Here is a 26,448-nt window from a genome sequence, read left to right on the forward strand (position 1 = left end):
CTTATTCTTCCGTCTCTAAAATTACCTCATTGCCCCTTCTATATTGACTCTTCCTCCTGGGCAGATCTTTGCAAAAGGATGATTCCTTAAAAGGGCTATCCAAACTCTAAGAATTTTCAATGCATTGCCAGCCTAAAATCCTAACTGTCCAGGTGGTAGCCTTCTACTACTTTCAGTTCAAAGACCATATAGTTAAGGGTGTAAATAAATAACCGAAATCCACTTCCAAATTCACATCTGCATCCGTTTAGGGGTATCCGAATCCATCCGATTATTAATAAGATGCAGATATGGTATACCCCTTTCTTACCGATTATCATCCGTCTGATAAAATTATCCGATTAAGTTACTTATTTAGATTTATTTTTCTTATTTTTAAAATTTTTTACCTTATGACATGTGACTATTTTTAAAAATTTTCTACTAAAATAGCTACCAATGTAGCTAAATTCTTAAATTTCAAATATAGCCCTCCCAAATAAAATGATAAAGATGTAAATAGGTAGTCAAAAACTTACATTCAATATGTATTCATGCCCATTTAGAAGAATCTACTTAACTATCCAAATTCGACTGAATCTATCCGGAAACCGATAATACATCATCCAAATATAATAGGATGCGGATATGGTATTAGCACTATCCGATCTGAATCCGGTCCGTTTACACCCCTACATACAGTTCCTATTAACCTTGGCATTCCCTATAGCCATGGCCAGGGAACCACAGGGTCTCAATACCAATAAAGAAAAAAAGAGAATCATTTTACTGAAGGAATAAATACAGTCAACCTGCAACTGAAACAGAATAGAGTCAAGTTCAAGGACCATTAATTATTTACTGCAATATAGCCTTTGCCTTCTAAAGCTTCACAAGCAGTTACGCTTGTGACTGTTGTCAGCTACTTGGGGCGCTTCTGGATCCCACCCTGGAACCCACTGCACAGGGGCACCATGGATACGCTTCTGAAGATGTTCCAAGCTGGCTACCCGCTGCATCAAAGCTGTTCCCATCTTCGTGCCCTCACTTACATTGTGCACCTCATCAACAGGAGCAACTGGAGCAGTAGGAATGTCAGGCAAGCCATTGAGCACTCTTCTATCAGGAGGATTAGCAGCAACAGCACCATTAGGAGGAGCAGGCTGATAGAAGTGCTGCTTGGGGTCATCTTGCACTGGGACAGCAGCATCTCCAGACGTATCAGATGGGCTGCTTGAAAATGGCATGCCCATTGTTGATACCTCGGACATTGCTGCGAAAAGTGGATTCAACCCTGTTACTCTTTTAACAGTTTCCTCTGCTGCCTTCACCTGAAGGTAATAACCATAAGAACATCAGCCTTGCATATCATTGCAGAAGAACCAAGAAGATGTTCTATAAATTTATAAGTAATCAGTTTCTAAGCAGGCAGGTGAGTCTTAAAAGGCAGACATTCTATTTACCCCTAAAAAACCATGACTCAAGGCACACAAAACAGATGTATTGCACCTGGAAAAGATGGACCAATGAACTTCAATTTTGTTCAAAATAATGTAATCAGAATTGCCTCCTTCCTCTTCTATAGGTTGGATATGCTCTCATCAAACATTAGTAATGCAAATAACAATATTGTCTCTTCCACCCAAAGTTAATAGCGAGTTAACACCGTTAGTCAAAGGGGATGTTAGTGGTTCTAGTCTTCTAGAAAGTGAAAGGGGTCCAACCCCAACTTCACTTGTTCCTAGAAAATATGAACTTATTAATTAAACTACTCTTGATTTAGGAATGTCTTATTCCCTAAGAAATTTGACTGGTCAAGTTATTTCACTTTGTATTTGGTAAAGCCCAAGACCGCTGTTCCAATAAATTCAAGAATGCTTAAATAGGTTAGACCTGATTTATACTAAAGAAGTTATGTACTGGTCAAACCTTATTTGGTACACACTAATGCAGCCAAAGTCACCGAAATGATTTTTTTCCTTTTAGATATCAAAACAAATGAATATTTTTTTTTTTTTTTTTTGGGGGGGGGGTGGTTTGTGATGTATTACTAAGTGGATTTTCTTTTTGTGTGGGGGTGGGGGGTTATCCTAGTATTAGAAAATGAAAATTTCACCTCCCACCAAAAATGCAGTTTTTAATCTTGCACAGGGGTTGACTTCTTATCTTTCTGAGGTTTTATTTATTGAATACTTTTATTGCCTTCAAATAGAGGGTGTTTGCTTATTTATAAATAGTATGTTAGGTAAATGAAACTTATATATAGTATCCACATAAATAATTGCCAAAGCGTTCAACACCACTAAGGTGAGAACCACTTACCCCAAAAAATCCGCATGGATGCCTAGGTGACACATTGACAACTATGCTGTATGCACATGCATGCCCATCCATGTGTTTGAGAAGAAAGGGAGTTCAAATGTGAAAATCCTCCTTTCAAGAAATCAAAGGTAATTATTTTCCATTTATTGTCAGTTTTATGCTTCTCCACATAATCTTTGATCACAGCATGCTCGAGAATCATTACATGCATAATGCATTAATCCTTAATAGAGATTTGTTTGCAAGATCAACAAAAATAATGGGAACACAAAGAAGTCCAGCAACCACGATACAAGATGTCTGACTACCCCATAAGAAATTTAAACATATGGAGAGGAGACAACAGTTTACCTTTGCCCTCATTGTTTCAACATCTGCTTGAAGAATTCTATTATCAACAGCAGCTTGACTGAATTTATGATTTATGTCAGCAAGACGCTTCAATAATGATGAGTTTTCAACTTTCAGTTGTGAAACCTAAGATCAAACAGAGTGAATTCTTCAGACAAAATCACTGGAGCTGAACATTATGTGTAACAAAAATATGGTGCCAAACCTGATTCTCCAGCTCCCCTAAATGTGCTTGTTTCCTCCTCCTTGAACGTCTAGCTGACTCTCTGTTCGATAACATCCTGAGGAACAGTAGAGAAAAGAGAAAGCAAAGGATGGTAAATTACAAACAACCAAAACTAGAACCATGGGTAGATTCTTCCACGTTTAAACTAGAAAAGGGATTGCTAACTAAGCTTAAATGTAACAAACAAATACTGAATGTGAAGAATGCCATGTGTATGTTCACCGTAAGATAACAAAAAATATAAAGGTAAATGCCAACAGCTGGAGCATACTGTTCATTCACAAAGCCTAAGTACATACTCAATTACCAGTACCAAGGACACAGCTTCATTCACCAACTCCTAAATCAAACAAAAGATTAGGACAATGACAGTAAAAGCTACAATTACCTCCTTACACGTTTTGCATCAGTAGGATCCATGCTGTCAGTATTTTCTGTTTCTCCTTCAAGATCATCATCCTCTGACTGCTCTCTTGAAGAGCCACTAGTTGTTGGCTTAGCCTGAGCAACAGTTTTTTTCTGCATAGTAGGCAATTCTGGAATTCCAACTGGACCCCCACCAGTATTGCCATATCCCGCAGAGGAATTACATCCTGCTCCTGATGAGGAAAAGCAATGGCATAAACTAATAACAGGAGAAGGGAAATTGGTGGATATCTTTTGAAGATCGTTATATGTTATGTAAAGAATTCTAAATATGAAATAATAACATGGGAAACTCTCTGCCAGGAACCTAGGGAAGAGTATATGTAACTAAGCAAGAACCAGTCCTAACTACCAAAAAAAGTGATAGTGCAGAATTTGCTTCAGTTTAGTTTTTTACTAATAAATATCTGTTTCAGTAGAGACAAGACTGAAACTATTAGCAATGTACTTCCCGCTTACTCCTAAATATTTTGTGAAGTAATGATGCAGTAGACTCTTAGAAGAGAAGGAAAAAATTCTTGCAGTTTAGTTTGTTTTTGGTCCAGATCTAAATGTTTTCAGCTGGAATTGGTTGACATTAAAACCAGATTACTGTTCATTTGAAACAGTAACACATGACCAACCTTCAGTACAGCATTTTTCTAGTCTCCCTTAAGATCAAATTTGTGGGAGGCAGAGACCCATTTGAAGAGGTATTACAGCTTGCAGTTATACAAATTCCTGTATCTCAGAAGACTTGTCACAACACAAGTCATGGGCAACTTTTTCTTCATATTTTTATTGCTTGGCTCTTCATACAGGTTGGGAAAGCTATAAAGATTTAGTTTCCCTACTTACATCAGTATTTTAGTTCAGATGTCTCCATTTCAGAAAAGAGAGATTCAAAGACATCCATATTCTTAACTTGTATGGCTTCTGGACACAAGACCAGAATCAATAGCCAATACCTGGTAAGAAGAGAAAGAAAGATTGAGGGAGAAGAAAAGAGAACAATTGGAGAACACGGCTGGGCAATAGAATCTATATTCTGCTATACCAGCCAACACATATATTTATTAATAAACCAAAACAGAATAACATAAGGAATATAACTCCTAACTCTTATCAAATTAAGCCTAAAACTTAACAAAAAATTCACTTAGACTAGGACACTGATGAGTAAAGACCTAAAGCAACAAGGAAAGTAGGAAACCACAATAAAAGGACTCCCATTGTGTTACATGACAATATCTCATATTCATATCTCAAATCCTCCCCCCCCCCCCCCCCGGGACCCCAAGCTGAAGTATGCACAAAGAAAACTCTAGCTTTGACAAATAAGGAAAAACTTGAAAGGCAGCGCTAGAGTTGAACTGTATAGCAATCAAACACAAACAAGCTCAAAGCAACACTCCAGTCAATTGTCATAAACCCACCATAAATCTGTCTTCCCAAGAAGGACAATAAAATCCAACACCTAATGAAGACACCAAACGCTCTTCCCAGTGAAGGTTACAAAATGCAGCACCTCGTAGAAAAGTCCATCAAATGTAAGCACCCAATAAATACAAAAAGGTCCACCAAATGTAGCACCCAACAACTACAAAAAGGTCCACCAAATGTAGCCCCTATTGGCTCCATAAAATTGCAGCTCCAATGTCTACATGAAAAATCTCAGAAAAGTGCAACTCCAGTGGCTACACAAAAGCCTATCCAAGGAAGGCACTCCAACAACAATCAGACTCACTCTTGAGTGCATAAAATCCACTAAAAAATTCCACAAATTTGACTTGCTTGCTGTAGTGATGTCACCCCCAGTTTGGGCTACAAAATATTCTGCTGCCTAGGCAACTGAGAGCAGAACCGAGAGAAAGGGGGAGTGTTCGCAGAAAATTCTGGCTGTAAAAGGGAATCTGAGAGCAGGAAGGAGAAAAGGGCTTGATCAAATAGCCAAAACTGCTCCTCAATTACAACCGCAGGCCTCAAAAGAGCAAAGAACTTCTCAAAAATTAGAGGGCTGCAGCACAAACCAGCCGCAGGTTCCCCTAGGATACCGCCAGGCTCTCTCAGTCAGGTAATCAAACAAAATTTTATTCATCAAAAGCTGTCTTTGCTTACAACCCAATTTGGTATTTATAGAATCTAATAACTCTTTCCTAATTCAAAACAAACTCAACTCAAACAAGACTCTTTCAAAGGAAATAACTCTTTCCTATTTTGAATCAAACTCAACTCAAACAAGATTCTTTCAAAAAGGAAATAAGTCTTTCCTATTTTGAATCAAACTTAAAAATAGGACTCTTCTGTTTTAAAAAAGGAAACTACTGCCAAACAATTTACTAAAACGCTTCCCAAACTGGGACTTCAAACCAAAAATAAGAACCTTACGACTCCTGTCTGGACCCATTCCAGCATTTAAAGACTCGTCCCAGAGGCAGTAAATGACAGAATTACCCCCTCGGTTTGTGAATTACACTAGGGGTTTTAGCCCCCCTTCGGCCCTGCCTAGGCTGCCGCTGGCTGGATACATCAGCTTCCCCCTTGTTAATTTCATTCATCTCTGATGAATGGATGAATGCCATATTTCTTTCACATAGATCCGGGTCAATTCTTTTAAAGTCGTCAGCAAGTATCCAAGTACTCTCACTTTCAGTCAACCCTTCCATTTGACAAAGAAGGCATGGTATCCAGGTCCACTTTGAGTGGTTTTGTAGATGTCATCTAGGACCTCTTCTATAGTCTCCCTGTCAGGTGGTGCAAGCTGTGGCAGCCGAAGCATCTGTTATGTATCCCCCTCATCTTTTGGTGTCCGGTGTATAGATAGAGGTCTGCTACATTAAAAATATCACTAATTCCCATGTCAGCAGGTAACTCCAGATGGTAGGCATTGGGGCCAATTCTCTTGAGGACTTTGTAAGGTCCCACCTTCTTTGGGTATAGTTTAGCCTTGGCACCAGGGAGAAGTCGTTCAGGATGTATCCTAACCATAACCATATCTCTTGGATTGAAGACTCTAGACCTTCTATGCTGGTCAACTCTGGCCTTGTATAATTCAATGCTGAGTGCTATCTTCCTTCTTACGTCTGCATGAACCTCAGTAAATATGACGAAGGAATTCATCTGATTCAACACTGACTCTGGCGTTACTTGGTAGTGGGGTCAAATCTATAGGCTTTTGGGGTTGGATGCCAACTAGTGCCTCAAAGGGGGTTCTTCCCGTGGTCCTGTTAACAGAGCTATTGTAGGCGAATTAAACAATGTCTAGTATGGCTAGCCGAGTCTTCTCGTAATCTCATACTGGACTCCTTAGCAAGTTTCCCAGGGACCTGTTAACAACTTCTGTCTAGCCGTCAATCTAGGGGTGAAAGACAACTGAGTATAACAACTTGGGGTTGGTAAGCAACCAAAGTGTCTTCCAGAAGTAGCTTATAAACTTGACATCCCAATCAGATACAATGGTGCTAGGCAGTCCATCAATCCAAACAACTTCTTTGAAGAAAATCTTAGCTATATGCTTGGCATCATAAGTTCAGCAGCAGGGAATAAAGTGTGCCATCTTGGTGAATCTGTCAACCACCACGAAGACTGAATCAAAGGGGAAGCCCTAAAACAAAATCCATACTAAGGTCCTTCCAGGGCTGATGAGGGATCGGAAGGGGAGACTAAAGCCCCGTGTTCTGTGAGCTGCTCTTTGCCAACTGACATACCCTACACTTGTTAATAACCAAGTCCACATCCTTCTGAATTCTTGGCCAAATATATCAATCCCTGACTTGAGCTATAGTCTTAGTAACTCAGAAGTGTCCACCGAGGCACCCTCCATGTAATTCTCTGATAATGTGCTGCCACAGAGAAGAATCTGGCATGCATACTTGTGTCCCATTAAACAGGTACCCGTCATGTATAGAATACCTAGGATGGTGCCCTCCTTGGGTGAGTTCTTCATATATCTCCTAGAAGTCCTTGTTCATGGCATATTTATTGGTGACTTGATGGATGTCACTAGCTTCTAGAGTCATTTGGGTGGAGGCTAGCACCTTTCAGCTGAGAGCATCTGCTACTCTGTTTTCTTTCCTTGCCTTGTACTTAAGGGGAAACACAAATTCTTGTAGGTATCCCACCCACTTGGCATGCCTATGACTGATGGTTTTCTGCGAATGAAGGTGCTTTAGTACTTCATGGTCTGAGTATAGGATGAACTCTTTACCAACTAGTTAGTACCTCCAGTGCCTGAGTACCTGAACTACAGCATAATTCAACATCATAGGTGGAATAACAGGCTCCGGCATTGTTCCACTAGGTAGTACCTACCTCCAATGCCTGAGTACCTAAACTACAGCATATAACTCAACATCATTGGTGGAATAATAGGCTCTGGCACTGTTCAACTTTTCGCTGTAGAAGGCAATTGGGTGGCCTTGCTGCATTAGTACTCCTCCAATACCTGCATATGAAGCATCTGTAGCTACTTCAAATAGAATATCAAAGCCTGGTAGACGCAGTACTGGTGCCTGGGTCATGTTCTTCTCGATCTGTTCGAAGGCTTACTGGCTACAGGAGTCCATTCAAATTTCCCCTCAGTAGTTTTTGTGCAATCGGTTATTGGAGCCATCACTATACTGTAGTTTTTTATAAATCTTCGATATAAAGAAACAAGCCTGTTAAAACTCCTTACCTCAATGAGTGTCTTGGGTGCTGGCCATTCTACAATACATCTCACCTTTTAAGGATCCGCCTCTACTCCTCCTAAAAAGATGATGAAGCCAAAGAAGACCACTTTCAGAAGCATGAAAGTATACTTTTTGAGGTTGAGGTATAGCTTCTGTACCCATAGAATCTCTATCACTATTTGTAGGTGCTTCAAATGTGCTTCTGAGGTTTTACTATATACCTGAATATCATCAAAGTATACCATCAAAAACTTTCCAATAGATGGCTTGAGTACCTGTGTCATAACCCTCATGAAGGTGCTGGGTGTGTTGGTCAAGCCATAGGGCATGACCTTCCATTCAAATAAGCCTCCTTTGATTTGAATGCAGTCTTCCATTCATCCCCTGGCCTGATTCTAATTTGATGGTATCCACTCTTGAGGTCTAATTTGGAGAAGATGGAAAATCCAATAAGTAGGTCCAGCATATCGGGGATGGGAAATCGGTACTTCACAGTGATCTCATTGATGGCTTTGCTGTCCACACACATCCTCCAGGAACGATCCTTCTTAGGTGTCAACAAGGCTGGTACAGCACAAGGACTAAGACTTTCAATTACAAACCCTTTCTTCAAAAGTTCCTCTACCTGTTTATGTAGTTCTGCATGTTCAGCAGGACTCATTCGATAAGCTGGTAAGTTGGGGAGTGTGGTGCTCCAGGTACAAGATCTATAGCATGTTGGATATCTCTTAGTGGGGGTAATCCATCAGGAAGGTCTTCAGGTACTACATCTGAATATCGCTGGAGAAGCTCTTTGATGGGTGGGGGGTGTTCTTCTTGTGCCTATGTCTCTGACTTGGTAATGAGTGCCATAATAAGGTTACCTTTTTTGCTTGAATCTTCGAACTCTTTAGGTGAAACAATCAGGACTGGTTGAGCTGATGTCAGTTGGTCAGACTGCTGGCTCTGTTTTTTCTTAATTTCTGCAGGTAACTTTAGGGGTAACAGTACTATCTTCTTTCCTTTATGCAAAAATCTGCAGGTATTGTCCCTCCCCATAATGGTTACATCATTATTGTACAACCATGGCCTTCCGAGGATGATGTCAGCCAACTTCATGGGGATTACATCACACCAGATATCTTCAGAATAAGCATGAAGACTAACAGGAATCCAACACCTATGGGAAACTTCTAGTTTATCGCTATCAAGCAATGAAACCTCAGAGGGATGGGGGTGTTTCTCAGCGTATAGGCCAGCTTTAGAGACAAACTCTCCAGAGACTACATCAACACTACTCCCACTATCAACTATAGTTGTAACTGTTTGTTTACCTGACTTAACCCTGGTGTAGAAGATGCAGCTTCTTCTCCAATCTTCTTCCTTCTTTGCAGTTATCAGAATTTTGGCCATCACAATAACAGAGAGTTCAGGAAGACACTGTTCTTTATCACAATAATTGATTTCTTCCATTCAGATGGGTTGCAAGCAGCATGGCTCTGATACTACTGATGTAAACCCAGGTTTGGGCTACAAAATCTTCAAGATCTACTTTGAAACACTTCCTCTGCTGCCTAGGCAACTTAGCGCAGAACCGAGAGAAAGCGGGAGTGTTCGCAGAAATTCTGGGCTGCAAAAGGGAATCTGAGAACAGAAAAGAGAAAAGGGCTTGATCAAATAGCCAAAACTGCTCCTCACTTACAATCGCAGGCCTCAAAAGAGCAAAGAACTTCTGAAAAATTAGAGGGCTGAAGCACAAAACCAGCCGTAGGTTCCCCCAGGCTTTCCCGTGACTCTCTCAGTCAGGTAATCAAACAAAATTGTATTCATCAAAAGCTGTCTTTGCTTACAATCCAAATTGGTATTTATAGACTCTAATAACTCTCTCCTAATTCTAAAAAAATTCAACTCAAACAAAACTCTTTCCTATTTTGAATCAAACTCAACTCAAACAAGACTCTTTCAAAAAGGATATAACTCTGTCCTATTTTGAAACAAACTTAAAAATAGGACTCTCTTGTTTTAAAAAAGGAAACTACTGCCAAACAATTTACTTAACTCGAACTCTTACCAAACTAGGACTTCAAACAAAAAAAAACAACCCTACGACTCCTGGCTGGACCCATTCCTGCCTTTAAAGACTCATTCCAGGGGCAGTAAAAGACAGAATTACCCCCCCCCCGGGTTTGTGAATTACGCTAGGGGTTTTAGGCCCTCTTTCGGCCCTGCCTGGGCTGCTGACATACATCATGTAGACACTGAACTATAGACATCTTCAATCCTACACGCGACCCAAAAAAGACTAAAATCTCAAAAGAAAAGCCCCCTATATCTTCAATCAACTCCTCAAAAATCCCAAACCACAAAAATAAGATAATAGCAAATAAGTAATTAATCCACCAATCCCAACTCAATCCTCGGTTGAGTCCAAGCAAACATACCATATAATGCAAATCCTGGGTTCCACACCTATTTTGATGAGTCGTTAATGGGGGACAGAATAGAGAAGAAAGAAGGATAAAGAAGAAAGAAGGAAGAAGGAGAAATCTGAGAAGAATCAAGCTTGAAGAAGGAGAAGAATGAGAAGAACACTTATAAGAAGAAGAAGCAAAGAGGAGAGAGAGAGAGAGAGACAGAGAGGGGGGGGCTGCTGCAAACGCACAAAGCTCAAGCTTCAATTCATTTTGTCTATTCCATCCTCAATAAGCTGATTACAAGTGTTTAAATAACAAAACAAACATACTTGATACGAAAACGACTATAATAGGACTCTTGGTAATTTAAAACTAACAAAAGACTAATCCTACAAGGACTCTTAGGAATTTAAAACTAACTAAAACTTATCCTAGATATCCTACCCAAATAAAAACTTTAATTACATGATTATCCCAATAATAAATAACAAAATTCTAAATTATCTCTAGAACTCCCACAAAAAACAGTTCCTATTTTATCTCCTTGCAAGCTGGAGTTTGGACCCACCAAATTTAAATCTATTTCCATGCAAGCTGGACTTGGGGCCCACCAAATATGAAATTATCATCTAAGTTACTGTTCATGCTACTGTAGCGTGAACAGTAACTTCTGGTTGTGCTGCATCAATTTCTCCCTCTCTTAAAAAAAAACTCGTCCTCGAGTTTCATAGAAAAAATCTGTCTCACGATTGGCACAAAAAAAAAGGATTTGATAGGTTGTTGTAGCATTGTTCACAATTACTGAGAAAAGAAATTAGGGGCAGTAAAGAAAGGATGAAGAATAGAAAGACCTCAAGGAGGAGAAGAAAACAAGGAAGAGAGAAAAGAAAGTTGAACAAACGATGAGATAAAGAAGAGATCTATCCAGGTTTGGGCTCTGATACCAATTAATTGATGTAGGAGAAACCCTAGAAACTATGGGACCTACAAAGAGGGCTACTAGACTCTTAGAATTAAACACCTATTCTTGACAGATAGTAAAAATCTGATTAATCATGCATGTAAAACAGCTAAAGTAGATAAATAAACACAATAAGTCTTACTGGTAAGCACACCTAAACAAGAATCAATAGGAAAACAAGGGGATGGGGATCTTGGCACCATAACACTAAATTGAATACAATGGTATTAAGAAACTTAAAGAAAAATAAAACTGTCCTAGTCAATATCAGATTTCTAACAAGGAATTCAACAACTAACAATGTAAAGGGAGTCTTGGGAAGTTTTTGTTTTAAACAAAACTACTGCCAAAGAATAAATGAGAAATATTTTGGGAGAGAAAATGTTACCCGCTGATCCTGGCTGCAAAACAGGGGTTAGAAAGCATCTAGGAACAAAAATAAGAGAAAGAAAAAAATATTTTGAAGTAGTGGGAAATCCTAGGAAAGGAGAAAATAATATTTTGAAGTAATGGCGTATCCTAGAAAAGAGAGTAGGTGATAAGAGAGAGGGAGAGAAAGAAAAGAACAAAGAGAAGGGAAGGGAGACTAACAAAAGACAACTAGACTGATCCATGGCTCCAATTCCATCTCCTCTGGCTTGATCCGTGGCATCCAATGGGCATTCTCTATAACCTCTTTGGTCCCAGTACACCCGTATCCCCAAGTCCACCCCCTTGTCAAACTTCATCTCAATTGGGTCCTGGATTCCTTCCCCCCTCCCCATTCTCACATAGGTTTGGGAATCTCTTCCCCCTGTCACCAGCTCCACTAGAGACCTAATCATCTAGCTCCCTTCCCCCTCCAAATCCTTCACCACCTCATTAGCCTGGAACCTCCTCAAACCTCATAATCCCAAGCCCCCCTTGGCCCCCTTGGTTTGGTTCAAAGGTTACATTCCCCGTCATTCCCTTACCCTTTGGAGAGCCCTCAATCAAGCCCTTCCCACCCAATCCTTCCTTATTAGCCGCCACATCCCTGCTAACCCAAATTGCATCCTCTGCTGGAATGGGTTGGAGAACCTTGAGCACCTTTTCTTTTCTTGCCCCTTCTCCAGATCTATCTAGGGAAAAACCATAGCCTCCATTTGGCCTAGTTCGAGACGATCCTATGGATTCTTCCGAGATTGGTCTTGGATTTTGAGAAACTTTTCAGGCTCTTCCATCTGCGATCGGTTTGGTAAACTAGTGTTCTGTGCCTTTGATCCATCACCTTTGGTGGGAGCGCAATCTTCTGAGATGGACTTCCAAATCCTGCTCTATAGATAGAATTTGAAATGCCATCTATTTTGATGTATCTTATGGGTTGTTAGCTTTGTCCCATCCCCCTATTGATGATACCCCAAGAACAAGCTTATTGTTGTCTCTTGGGGCCTAAGCTCTTCTTTTCGGTCTCCTAATTAGAGACCTTGTTCTCCTTTTCCAGTTTTAATATCTTTATTTATTCATCCAAAAATAAGGATAAAATAAGGGTTTCAAAATAGAATTGGGTTTGAGAAGGGATCTTATGATGGATATGGGCTGGAGGGAGAAGGATCTCTTCTATTTCTTCCTTGATCTTCATTTTCTTTTCTTTCTTTTCCTCTCTTTCTTCTTTCTTTTCTTTTCTGTTTCTTTCTTTTTTTCTTTTTTCTTTTTTCTTTATTTTCCTTCTTTTCTTTTTATGTTTTTCTTCTTCTCTGTTTACTGATTCTGCCGCAAGGAAGGAAAGAGGAGAGGGGGAGGGTGTGATGAAGAGAAGAGAGGGAAAGAAGGGATAGCAGGGTAGGGGAGTGACCAGGAAGGACTGCAGGAGGTGGGAGGAGGCAATTAAAGGCTGTCAGGGGTTGGGGGAGCTGCTGCCGGGGATGCAACAGCAAGTGGTGGGGTTTAGGGTCTCTTGCAGGCAGGGGAGGGACTGGGGAAGGGGTGCGATGTATATAAGATGTGAGGGAGGGGCTGGGGAAGACTTGCGAGGGTAGGGGAGAAGGGGGAAGGGGATGTGACTGCTGTGATTATTAATGGATGCTGGAGATTGGAAGACGATGCAAGAATCTTGAAGGAGGTGCTGATCTTGAACAAGAACTCTCAATTATTCAACCGTGACCTCCTCAATACGGCCACAATCCTTAACAAAAACTCAATTTTACTCAATAACTTTTTACTTTACAAAAAACGAGTAGGATTTTATAGCCTACTAAAAGACTCTAAACCTAAGTGGGACTCCTTTGTAGATCAGGATCCCCAATACATTTAATCGCAGCCATCCAAATAAATAATGAAAGATCTAATGGAATCTCCTTGAAAGTATATTCCCACTAAGACTTAAACACTAAGGAACATTTCTTGTAAATAAGACTGTTGAGAATCTTATCTTTAAGAAAGAGTCCCAAGACTCAAGAACTCTTACTTAACTTAAACTGGACTTCCTAACTGACTGAAACTCTTCAATAAATTAAAATTAAAATCCTGAAAATTGAAATTATCCAACAATTAGGGCTTGGGTTGACCAAGCTACCCCTCTAAGAGGATTCAGCCAGCCCTAGGTGGGCTTTTTTAGTGTCCGTGGGGCCCATTCTAGGGTTTCGGCCAAGGAGAGATTTTTAGTTCACATCATATTCCTTTTCCAATAAGCAAATCCTGCTTTCTTTAGATCTGGACCTGCAACTTGTGCAAACGGAGGAAAGAGAATCGACCTTCAAATCTGAAATCCCTCTTCTTCTCAATTTCAACTCATCAAAGAAGTCCCAACAGAAAATCCGTATCTATTTGACAATTTAAAACATACTTTCCAAGTATTAAAATATTATTTAATGGATGAAAATGGAAAAATGTGTACATAGCACTCCAATTCTATTTCTTCGCTACATCCATTGGAAAAGGAGTAGTAGAGACTGTCTATGAAATTTAAAAGTAACCGCAAGCGCACGGTATCGTGTAGCTAACTGGTCGATCTCAAGGAGATATGCCACTTATAATTCAACTTCTTAATAGTAATGCGAGAGTGGAATGATTTAATTTTTGTTAACTAATTAACTAAACTAAACGATCCTAATCTATACATCTAATGAAATCGAATTGAAACGAAAAATAAATTAAACACAATCAATGCATAAATAAAAGACAGGCAAAAAAATGCAAACAATAAAAATAAAAAGGAAAAAGGAAGTGATCCGAGTGTCAACTCTGGATCGAGGGAAGGGGAGTATAATAATAATGACTTTGACCGTGGACCCTTTGCCGTAGCTTACAGTCCACAGATCGGGGGAATGGATAATAAAGGGAAAAAACAGTGCATAAAGTAAATAACAGAAAGTAAATAACAAAGCAATAAACAAAGCAATAAAAGGAAAAGGAAGCCTTAACCAAAGAGAGGCATGACTGTAGGCATCTCTGATCAAGGATCCAGGGAAAGGGAGAACAATAAACGGTGTTGAAAGTAAATTGCAGAAAGTAAATAACAGAAAGTAAAATGGAAACCTTAACCAAAGAGAGGCACAACTGTAGGCATCTCTGATCAAGGATCCAGGGGAAGGGAGAACAATAAATAATGCTGAGAGTAAATCCTAAATTAAGAATATGGAAGGGTAGATAGAAGCGGGAATGGAGGGAGGAGAGAAGATTAATAAAGAAGGTTACTTACTTGAGAATTGAACAAACGATTCGAATCTCAACCAACCCTAACAACCAAATCTAGATCTAGAATGATCTAAATCTGCAATTGCTAGACCCAGAGAAAAACGAATCTAAAAACTTGATACTTGAACTTGAAACTTGAACTTGAATTGCATTACATAAAAAAATTAAACCTAAACATTGAATCTAGAAATTTAAATCTCACAAATGCAAGCAAAGAAAACTAAAGAAAGCCTATATAAACTGAAGAGAGAAGAAAGAATGCTTCTCTAAGCTCTAGAACATGTTCTCCTTTAATGGAGTATGCTCTCCTTTTATAGAGTTTACATGAGATATGAAGCACGGCTGAATTTGAATAAAAGGGTTTCTATATGACTCAGCCAATTAGGGTTTTCACGTACTAATCGCGCCAACTTAGAGAGATCATATGCATAATTCCACCGTTGGATTTGAGGTTTAAGTAGTCGTGAAGCTCTCCTCCAAAAATCAGCACGATCGGACATCGGATGACCGTTCGATGAAGGGTTTGATCGAAACTGGACAGAGGCATTCAAAAACGGGATTTTTCCTCTTTTTCTTTCTGAATATAATTCTTTTTCCTCTTTTTCTTTCTTTAATTAAATCCAAGATAGGAAATAAGATATTGAGGTATGCAAGGACTCTTTTCCATTTGGACTCTCTCAATAATATCTCTGTAGATTTGATTCAAAATCTCAGCCGTAGATCAAATTTGCCTTCTTTATCTCTTCAATATTTCGGAGTTGGCCCATAATCACACATCTCTAGCCCATCATGCTCCAGATCAGACCCATTTTCGCATTTGAGAATTTGAATGGACTTCTTGACGTGTAAAATAGCATGATTCAAGCCCAAAACTCCAAATATTTTCTTAAATCTTGAAAAGTCCTAAAATCTGCAAAAACAACATAAAACCCAAGGTAACTCCACTCTAAGTGTATAAAATGCATGCTTTATGCCCTAAGATTTCACACATAAATGTGCTCATCAGAGACCACCATTTTTAAGGCTTGAACTGTGATATGAGATATGAGATATGAGGTGAGTTGATAAACGAACAGCACGTTCACATCTTCTTAACCCGAAATGGCTGAAGAGAGGAAAGGTTCCTTTTTTAGGGTACTCCCGGGAACAAATCCAGTGGAGACGGGGTGGGGCCTGTAGCTAGAGGATTAGAGCACGTGGCTACGAACCACGGTGTCGGGGGTTCAAATCCCTCCTCGCCCACAACCGGCTCAAAAGGGAAGGGGAAGGACCTTTCCTTTCCCTATGGGGGTAGGAAAATCATGATCGGGATAGCGAACCCAAAGCTATGGAACTTGGGTGTGGGTCTTTTGTCGAAATGGGATGGCCTTATTATTTATTATTTTTATTTTGGAATCATTAAATATAGTATGCCCGGCCCGAATCAGCATATTTTTGTGTTTTACTCCCCATAACTCTTCCTCAACCGGGCTGGGGCAGAATAGCAGAGCCAGTAGAAGTATTAGTAGCATAGCAAAAATGAGCTCCTCGTCATTAATATGTTTGCTCGCGGTAATTGTGGCCTCTCGGGAGAATCGATGATTGCATCTTTGATGCACTGCTAGTACTAGTACATCGGAGAATTCTTAATTGGCTAGTTGTAAATAGCCCCAAGGCTATGGAACAAAGGATTATCACGGATCTACACCGAAGTATTCCGTCGAAAATCTATTTTACGGTATAGACGCTTATGACCTCCCCCTCTATGCCCTGCAGTAATGATTCCTCTGGCATTACGACCTTTACCACAACGATGCTGTCCATAGATCAAATTATTTCATGGATTGGATTTCACTTGACCGTCGACGGCTCCATTGCGTGTGCTCGGGGTAGAAGTTTTGTATAAATGTATCGTTGTGTTATTAAGTATTTTGATTTAAGTTCTTTTCTTTCTAAGAGGTGGAATAGAATAACCCGGTTGAAGCGTAATGATCATACCTCTGTAATGCATTGTATGTCCCATAATAGGTCCCATTCTTCTACCCTTTCCCGGGAGTCGATGACTATTCATAGCTATTACCTTGACACCAAAGAAGAGTTCGACCCAATGCTTTACTTTCTGTCCTAGTTGATCCTGATTCGACATTAGAAGTATATTGATTGTTCCCCAATAACCGAATACCATTGTCTGTAAATACTGCATATTTGATTCCATCCATAAATCCATTTTCTTCCCTATGAGTTCCAAAGATCGATAAGAATTCTAGTTCTTACTGTTTATATGTTATGGTATGAATATACCATACCAATTCGTTATGTATGGATGATGAGATTCCATTGATACAGAGCCATTTCCAATAGACTTATTGAACGTTCCAATTGGCGTGCAACCAGAAGGAATTAAACCTACGAATTTACCAATTATGAGTTGGGCGCTTTAACCATTCAGCCATGGATGCTTAACAGGGATCATCGTACATCGTGAATAACCAAATCCCAATTGAAATGAAATCTTTAGGAGGAATCAATGAAACAGGAATCAATGAAAGGACATCAATTCAAATCCTGGATCTTCGAATTGAGAGAGATCAGGAATTCTCACTATTTCTTAGATTCATGGACCAAATTTGATTCAGTGGGATCTTTCACTCACATTTTTTTCCACCAAGAACGTTTTATGAAACTCTTTGACCCCCGAATTTGGAGTATCCTACTTTCACGCGATTCACAGGGTTCAACAAGCAATCGATATTTCACGATCAAAGGTGTAGTACTGCTTGTAGTAGCGGTCCTTCTATATCGCATTAACAATCGAAATATGGTCGAAAGAAAAAATCTCTATTTGATGGGGCTTCTTGAGGGAAACATTATGAACAAAAGGAATTAGCTTAATGTATGCTTTGGAGAAGATTTGGACCATCTTCGACCGAGGAAATCTTATCACCAAATACAAGAAACTATAGCAGCGACAGAAGCAGAAAAGACCAAAAGCCTGAAACAGAAATGTTTTCTACCCCAAACTCGATTGACCATGAAAAAACAGCATGAGACTGATGTGACTAAGTTCATCCTCAGCTGAAGAATCAGACAAATATCCAAGAGATATTCAAACATCATTGATAGAACTAGCACTGTATGAAACACATCAAAAGCAAAACTAAAATTGACTTTCAAACTCCTATAATGGCTCTGATACCATGTAGACAAGCCCAGAATCTGTAGCCAGTACCAGGTAGAGAGAAGGAGAAAGAGCAATTGAGGGAGAAAAAGAGAGAACAGTTGAGGAATTGGATGGGGCAATAGAATCTATATTCTATCATAGCAGCCAACACATATATTTGGAATAAATCAAAGTAGAATTACATAAGGAATATAACTCCTAATACTTATCTAATTAAGCCTAAAGATTAACAAGAAACTCACTTAGACAAGGACACCGATAAGTAAAGACCTAAAGCAACAAGGGAACCATCATAAGGACACTCCCCCTATCGTTCCCCTATCATGTGACATCATAATAAATCATATTCAAAGGATCCATTTAGCCTGCCTCATTTAGTGGGGATAAGATTATGCTGTTGTTGTTGTTGTTCCTGCTGCTGCTGTGGTTTTTTGGTTACAATAGGCTACTTCCAAGCATACTGCTTATAGAACGAAGTTTCATAACTAGTTAAGTATTACTTTCATTAGTTACTAGGAAGTCTCCTAAAGCAGTCAGCAGACAATGACTAAAGACCTGAGGTCAAAAGAATTATGTTTTTTAATTTTAAGTTCTATAAAAATATATAAGGCTAGACCTCACTCAGATTTGATTGAATGGAAAATTTTGCTGGTTTTGGGAATAAAAAGTCCATGCCCACCACCCTACCCTGAAAAAAAAAGTATACAATTCTGTTCCCCTTCCACCCCCATCCCCCCCCCTTTTCTCTTTCCATTTTGTGATCTCTCTTCTCTCCTCAGGACTTTCTCTTCCCACCACCAGCAGATCCTTCTTTTGATCTGAATTAAGTGTATTGGTGTTTTTTTTGGATGAATAAATAAATATATTAAAGGAACAAAACACCGGACTACAAGAAAGATCCAAACTAGGAAGGATCAAAGAGAATGATGGAATTGGGAGTTGAGTCCCCAGGAAACAACAATGAGTTTGTTCCTTGGGGAATCAACAACCCGGGGATGGGGAATACAAATAAGCCTAACTGACACATCAAAGTAAATCGCATTCCAAATTGAGTCGAGTGAGCGGGATTTGGAAGTCATCCCACCACAAATGGTGGACCATAGCACCAAAGACAAGCTTACCAATCTGGAAAATTGTTTCCAAACAGAACTCCATTTGGGTCAATTGGGTTTACTCTTACCTTCTCAAATCTAACCCTTTTTGGACTACCCCTATCCATTCCAGCCCTTCCTGGATCTGGAGGAAGCTTCTTCTCCTCAAACCCCCTGCCCTCCCTGCCATTACCACCCAAATTTCTTCGGGCCTCTCCACTAACTTCTAGCTAGATCCGTGGTATCCAATGGGTATTCTCCTCACCCTTCCCCCCCCCCCCCGCACTGTCTATGTAACAGGTATCCCCAAATCCACCCATTTATCGGACTTTATCTCTGATGGCTCCTGGATCTCTCTCCCCCACCCTAGTCTCATATAAGTCTAGAACTCTCTCCCCACCATCATTCCCTCCACCAATGATACACTAGTTTGGCTCCCTTCCACCACCAAATCCCTCACCACGTCTTCTGCTTGGAACTTGGTTCAATCCCCCTCCCCCCTCTTGGCCCCCCAGTTTGGTTCAAAGGTCACATTCCCCGTCACTCTCTTACCCTTTGGCAAGCCCTAAACCTAGCCCTCGCAACCCAGGCTTTCTTTATCACCCGCCACATGTGAACCCCAACTGTATCCTTTGCTGGACTAGTACTGAGGACATTGAGCATTTGTTTTTTTCTTGCCCTTTCTCTTGTTGATCCTCTTTACCCAACCAATTGCAAATTCCATGACTGCTATTGAAATTTGAAATACAAAAGCACAATAAAAAAAAAACTTGAGGGCACACTACTTGAACAGCATAGAATTAAATAACATTCGCAAACAATTTACCTTGGATATCTTGTAATAGATAAAATCAGCTCACAAACCTTATCTGTGATGAGTACGCGGGAGTATATTTGGTGCCAGCCTATCGATCATTAAAAAATTTATTCCTGTCTATAATTTTTTGCAGGAATAAAATATCAGTACACAAGGCTAAAAAGAAAAGGGGCACTGGACAACTTATTGAAAACCACAATAAAATGAAAGAAACCACTCAAATTTTCTGTTACTGTTTAAAACAAGACTCCAGGTGCTCCCCCACCCTGCGTTCTTGGATACCCCAATGAACAGATTGATTGCTATTGCATGGGGGTCTTGATTCTCCCTTATTGTTGACTAGTCGGTTGTAGTTATCTCTCCCCACCCCCCAGGTTTGGTTGCCCCTAGGTTCAGGTGTCCACTGTTCCTGGGGCCTAGGCTCTCTTCCCCTCCCCCCCCTCTCCTCCTCTTGTACATTCTCCCTCCCCTTCTAGAGCTTTTATTAATGATATTCTTTATTCATCCAAAAAAAAGATTCTCTAAACCTGTTACATAAATTGCCTCAATTAACCACTGCCTACTTCTCAGCAATGAAGCAAGTTGTATTCCTTTTTCTTTTTTCTTTTCTTTTCTTTTTTTTTTCTTTTTTTTTTTAATTAGGATATTGATCCAGTCTCTGTTATGGAACAAATTTAACGTAGCATCAAGAGGAAATTCAAGCATAAGATCATGGTAAGAGCCTTAGAGGGAAAAGATCTTGATATTCCCCCAGGTGCAACTTCTTTATTGTATTATATCTCTCCTGAAAACCCTTCCTGAAGTACGGCAAAAAAAATTTTTACTTCATCCTTCACTGATGACCATCATTGTGCTTAAGTAAGCATAAGAAGAATTTTCAAACTCAAAAATATATGGCAGGAAGTAACAACAATTTAGATTTGTGGGTGAAGGAAAACTTAACTTTTCTTTTAATGAAAACAACAATAAGTAATGTAGTTCTAGAATAGAAGGGATCCAACTAGAAGCCAATAAACGGGATCGAATATGAACTGGCAAGTTTGGCTAGGCCAAGAATGAGGTTTTAAGTCAAATTAGGGTTAGGACTTAGTAAGAGCTAGAACTTGATGGTAAGATTAACACTCATGAAATGGTAGAGTAGTTTCAGCAATAAGGTCATGTCTTGAGGAGATTGAATAGGGAAAAACTGTGGTTTGTTGATGAACCCAATAGAAGGGAGGTGGGTGACAGACTAATATCTTAACATTCAATAATCCTATAAGCAAACCCTTATTCACTAAATTATGAGCTTAATTGAGTGATTACAATTATATCTAGTGCCACAATGGCTGAAAACTTACATAGAACTCAAAATTCAAAATAGAAATAGGACTTCAACTAGGATCCAAAACTAAATCCCAATTAGGAGTAGAGACTTAACCATGAATCAATAAAGAGTCCCAACTAGGACTCAACTAAATCCCAATTAGGATTAAACTCCAACTATGAATGAATAACAGACTAAGTAATACTGGAGTAGGGGAATGACAACACCTACACCTATGCCTACTCTAGTCCTGAGTAGGGAAGAAACCCTACACCTGTGGCTGAATCTAGACTGCCAATTTCCATCAGAAGGATATATGAGCTGCCCAACTGTATTGGCACCTCACATGCCAAATCAAATATGGGTAGCATCTACCAAGTATATAAAAAGGAAAGAGAAGAGGGAAGACATAATTAATGTGGAGAGAGACTGCTAGAAGGAAGTAAACATGCTGACTGGAGAGAGAGAGAGAGACAGTACTTCCATTTTCAAATAAATAGATAATCTCTTCTGGGAACCTTTATAAGCAATGTAGTAGCAAATCAAATACATAAAGGTCCAAAAACAAAAGACAGGCTACCACACAACAGTTGAAGATGGAAGGTAAAGTTAAAGAAATGGAGTTACACACCTTTAGCAGGAGCCTGAGACCCCAATTGTGAAGTATTGGAAGCCTGTAATCCACCATCAGCTGACGGAGTAGACTCACGAGGTTTCACAGAAGATGCCTGACGAGAATAAGTAAAATCTATGAGGCATCCAAAGATATGCAGCACTAATGCAGGGTATAACAAAACTCCAACTGCTACCCATTCCCAAATTGAAGACAATGACAACATCTTAATGCATAATTCATGCATATGAATGAAATGTCAGTAAAATACAAAGCAGGCTAATGAAAATTGTCGAGTGTAGCAACATATAGCATTTTATGGTAAAAGTACAGCAGCAGGTTAATGCAAACTTGTACTATAATTATGAAATTCGACATCATTAAGATATGTCAAAAAAAATTTGAGTTGGACACCACAAAGCTAGAGGGAAGAAAGACAACACAGAACTGAAGATTGCTGACAGGAATTACAAGTGAATTTGTTTTGGATGATGTACAGTAGGACTTAATTACTGACAATAGTTATAATTTAGAAGTAGTTGCCTAGTTGGCCAAAACTGAATTACATGATAGAATCTGGCTGATAGTTTATTTTTCAGCCATATATTCAGACTAAAACATCCAACAACACAAGAAACTATGGGACTAGAACATGATAGGCACAATGCAACTCATAAAAGAAGCATCACTTTTCTCTTTCGCATACATTTGAGATTTTAACATTTACAAGAAAGCAATCCAGTTTTCTGTTCCATTCTAAACCAATCCATATCTTTCAGGGATAGACTAAGAGAATCTAACAGTTGAGTAACATTAATGGCAAAAGCATTCTTCTTTAATGAATAAAGCACTCTTTCCTCATGAGACAAACTGTATGCAATTTTCTTGCTTCAAGCAATCGTTGCCAACGCATCCATAAGTTTCAGGTATAGAATCTACAGATGTCAAAAAACCTAGACAGAACTAGACTTTTGTGATCCAGTATTAAGAGAAAAAGAAAAGAAAGAGGTCTGCTCTTGGAGCTATTGGAAAAGAAGTGCATTTTTTGTGTGGAGGTTTTGCCCTCACACTTGAGTAATTCTAGAGACTGTTGTGCTACATCTCATTCTGCATCATCCAGAAAACTGAAGTTGCAGTATGCCCTGTTTGGTTCGGGTTCTCCAAGCTTTTGGAGAAATTGCTTGTGGCTTTCAAGAGTGGCTTGGAAGCATTTTCATTAAAATGTGTGATAACCTCATAATTCCTTGAAGCCCTTGTTATTTCTTTCTCAATCTTAAAGTGGATCTCAAGTTTGGATATAAACTTGAGAGGTGAATTATTGTGATGTAGATCCAAAACCAAATTGGTCTATGTTCCCTTGAAAATCAACCTAGGGCTGATAGATATATGGGTGTTCGGCCCATATTTAATATGTTTGTGTGGTCATGAGCCCTCAGAAGCTCAGTGCCTAGGCTAAGTATGAAAATAATTTAATTAAATGCTTTAGTTAGCGTATCTGCCTAACTTATGTTATAAGGGCAGAATAGTCTTCTCTTATGTTTTATTTCAGTCAGTCTAGGCTAGTTTGTTTTATTTTCCTAGTTTAAACCGATTTCTAGGTCCTATTCAATAGAATTTCTTATGTAAGATTATAAATAAGGCCCTGTCAATCAGATTAAAACACAGTTGAATATTGACTTCCCTTCGAGCACTCTGTGTGTGTGTTATCAGTTCTGTCAACTCACATGAACATCCAAGCATTAGGAGTTCTGGCTCTATCAATCCCTTTGAAGATCCAAATCCTAGGAAGGTTCTGGGTGAAATCAAGTCTACACGCCTGCTACTGGTTGAAGATCAGAGTTCAGCCTCAAGGCTCCATCTGGCAACCTACATCAACCCCCTTCTCCTATTGCAACCTTTACTATCTTTCTTTAATATTCTTGAATTTGTGGATTTTTTGAGAAACTCAAAATTCAAGGTTAAATCTAGACCAATCTAACCATTAGATCTATCCAAAACTTTAGGTACACCATCCCTCCAACCCTAGTGACATAAGATCCCCTCTTTTTTTTTAGGGGGGGTGAATAAAGAATTCATTACCAAAGCGAAAGAAGGGGGAAGGGGAACGAAACAAGCGAACAAAGGGGCAGAGCCCAACCAAAGCAAAGGAGACAACAAAGCTGACAAACAACACCAGACCTAGAAGACAAAGGACTAAAAAATAGAAGGGGAAAAGAAACAAAAAAAACTTAGTTTTTTCTGTCTATTTTTCTTTTTCTTCTTCTTTCTTGGAGATTTGAAATTCACAATGAAGTAACCATCTACTTGGTAATGCGCCTTAGAGGTATGGTTGCTTCTACTATAACAACCACCATCACCATCATCATTTGAGGCAAATGAAGGAGAGGAGGTTTCAGCTGTGGGAGTGTCCTGGGACTTGACAACATCATGCAAAGCAAGGGCCAGGTTATAAGGGACAAGGTGCCACAGACTCAAGGGGAAAAGGAGTGATGGGAGGATAAATAACCTGCCAAGGTGGGGTTTAGATGGCTAAATTGGAAGATATAAGGGTTCTTCATAATGGGATTATAGGAAGTACGAAAATTCAAGAGTATATTTATATACATCTTCTAATTTAGCCATCCAAGCCCACCACAACTTGGCAAATCATCTCCATATATTACTTCTAATATTCCCTCCCAAGTCTTGAATGAATTTTTTTTAAGGGTGCTTTTACACATACTACTTGGGGTTGGGGGGAGGGTATTACATATATCCCAAGGAGAGTTGAAATTGTGAGCTCTTCCTAACAGGCGCTGGTCAACGCCAACTAAGTCAATCCCTTAGTGGTATCTCAAGATATTTATCCCAAATCTCCCATGGGGATACGTATCCTTGAGATCCTAAATATCATTTTAGAAATTATGTTTGTTAATCACAGAACCCTAACTTAACCTTTTCCCCTAAAAAATCATCCCATCACAGCCCATATCACAAAGAACCCCTATATCCCACAACTACACTTTCAAGAAACCCTTTCTTAGTCCCATATGAATTGGTTCTCTTAAAAGGAGATCTTGGAAGAAGTGGCCCTCATTAAATTGGGGCTGCATCAAATTGTAATCCTTTATCTGTTTTAGTAGTTACTCTCCATGGTTTTTCCCTTCACATTGAAGGGTTCTCCATTCGTCTTGGTCTGTGATTGCTGTCTCGTTCCCAATTTTCAGTTTTATTTGCTTACCAGATTCACAAGAGTGGGAAAGTTATCCTGCATATATTCCCAACTCTGATGTTATATTTGTAATATACCAATGCCCAAGTACATGAATAATTTATTTATTTTTTTAAATAAAAATTTGCTGGTAAAGTCAGAAAACAAAATGAACTGGATCAGAGCGAAACACAGGAATCACGGTTGTGAAACCAGAAACTTACATTCTAAGCAGCAAATCCAAACCTTAACGATAGCTTATAACGAAACTTGAGAAAAACCAACGAAATTGGAAAATTGATGCATCACAAACATAAGAAAATACCCAAGTCAAAGAAAGATTCAGAAAATAGAACAGATACCCTAGACAAGGCGACAGCAGCACAGGTGAGCTTCAGTTGATTCTTCAGGAAAATTTGGTACTCTTCGGAATCATTGGGAACGTTGGGCGGATAAGGATTGGAAAGCTGAGGTAGAGCAGGAGGTTGGTCCTTGATCTCGATAACATCGTCATCAAGTTGACGTCCGCCTTCGCTTGCTCTCTTCGTTGAAGACGAAGAGCGAGAAACGGGTCTGGAGGAAATTACAGCCGATGGAGATAGGGAAGGGTCGGTGGCGTTGGCAGTAGCGGTGGATGATGCCTGAGATGGCGAATTCTCTGATGCTGTCGCTTCCTGAAGGAATCTCTGGAAAGCCCATTCGGAATAGCTACGATTCATCCTGTTTTTGCGTTCTTCATCTGATATCACTGAAGGGTGAGATGGCGGCGCTGTCGGCTCTGGCCAAAACTGGTCGGAAAGCTCCTCCACTGAGAACACTCTATCCATCACCCAGATCAAAATTTTCTTCCGCTCTCCTAAAGAGACAGACTCATACAGAATCACAAAAGCACACCCTTTTCTGATAAAACTCTTCTCGTTACGCAATCACTTGTTTGCTTCTGGGTTTCATGTCCATTAAAGCGAACACGCAAATTAAACCGCAAAGACTACCTTTTTTTTTTTTCTTTTTCTTTTTCCAAATCTAGGGGAGGTACTGCTAATCAACTACTATGGTATGGGGGGTATGCGCATGCGATGTTCCGCTGGCTGATTTTGGCTTCTCTCGTCTCCGATCCAAAAAGCACTCATTAATTAATTAACAAAACCTTCTCACGTTGTTTGGTGATTTTGGGTCTTCGAGTCTTTTCGCTGCTTTGGGTCACTTTTCTTACGCCGCCCCAGTGAGCAGAAGACTCATTCATTGGACCCGTTCGATTGAGACAGCAACGAGAGAGACGCCGCGAAGCCACAATTTACCAATGAAACATG

The 26,448-nt window shown here is 39.6% G+C and overlaps 1 protein-coding gene across 3 annotated transcripts; it reads right to left on the minus strand.

Moving 5' to 3' along the window:
• Positions 1–26,448, minus strand: LOC149003260 (light-inducible protein CPRF2-like). Of its 3 annotated transcripts, none has more exons than XM_089137707.1 (6): positions 25,501–26,448; positions 21,967–22,063; positions 3,267–3,426; positions 2,858–2,933; positions 2,653–2,778; positions 1–1,310 (listed from the first exon to the last, which is right to left on the minus strand). In XM_089137707.1, the coding sequence occupies exons 1-6, from the start codon at positions 25,963–25,965 to the stop codon at positions 870–872; spliced, it is 1,365 nt and encodes a 454-aa protein (XP_088993833.1). In that variant the 5' UTR covers positions 25,966–26,448; the 3' UTR covers positions 1–869. The 3 variants fall into 3 exon arrangements, with proteins under 3 accessions (XP_088993833.1, XP_088993832.1, XP_088993830.1); XM_089137706.1 differs by having other exon boundaries at positions 3,267–3,471; XM_089137704.1 differs by having other exon boundaries at positions 2–1,310; positions 3,267–3,477; positions 25,501–26,447.

The sequence above is a fragment of the Hakea prostrata genome, chromosome 10 (assembly GCF_041222555.1).
Source record: "Hakea prostrata isolate BN-2017 chromosome 10, UWA_Hpros_2, whole genome shotgun sequence".
Classification (NCBI taxonomy): domain Eukaryota; kingdom Viridiplantae; phylum Streptophyta; class Magnoliopsida; order Proteales; family Proteaceae; genus Hakea; species Hakea prostrata.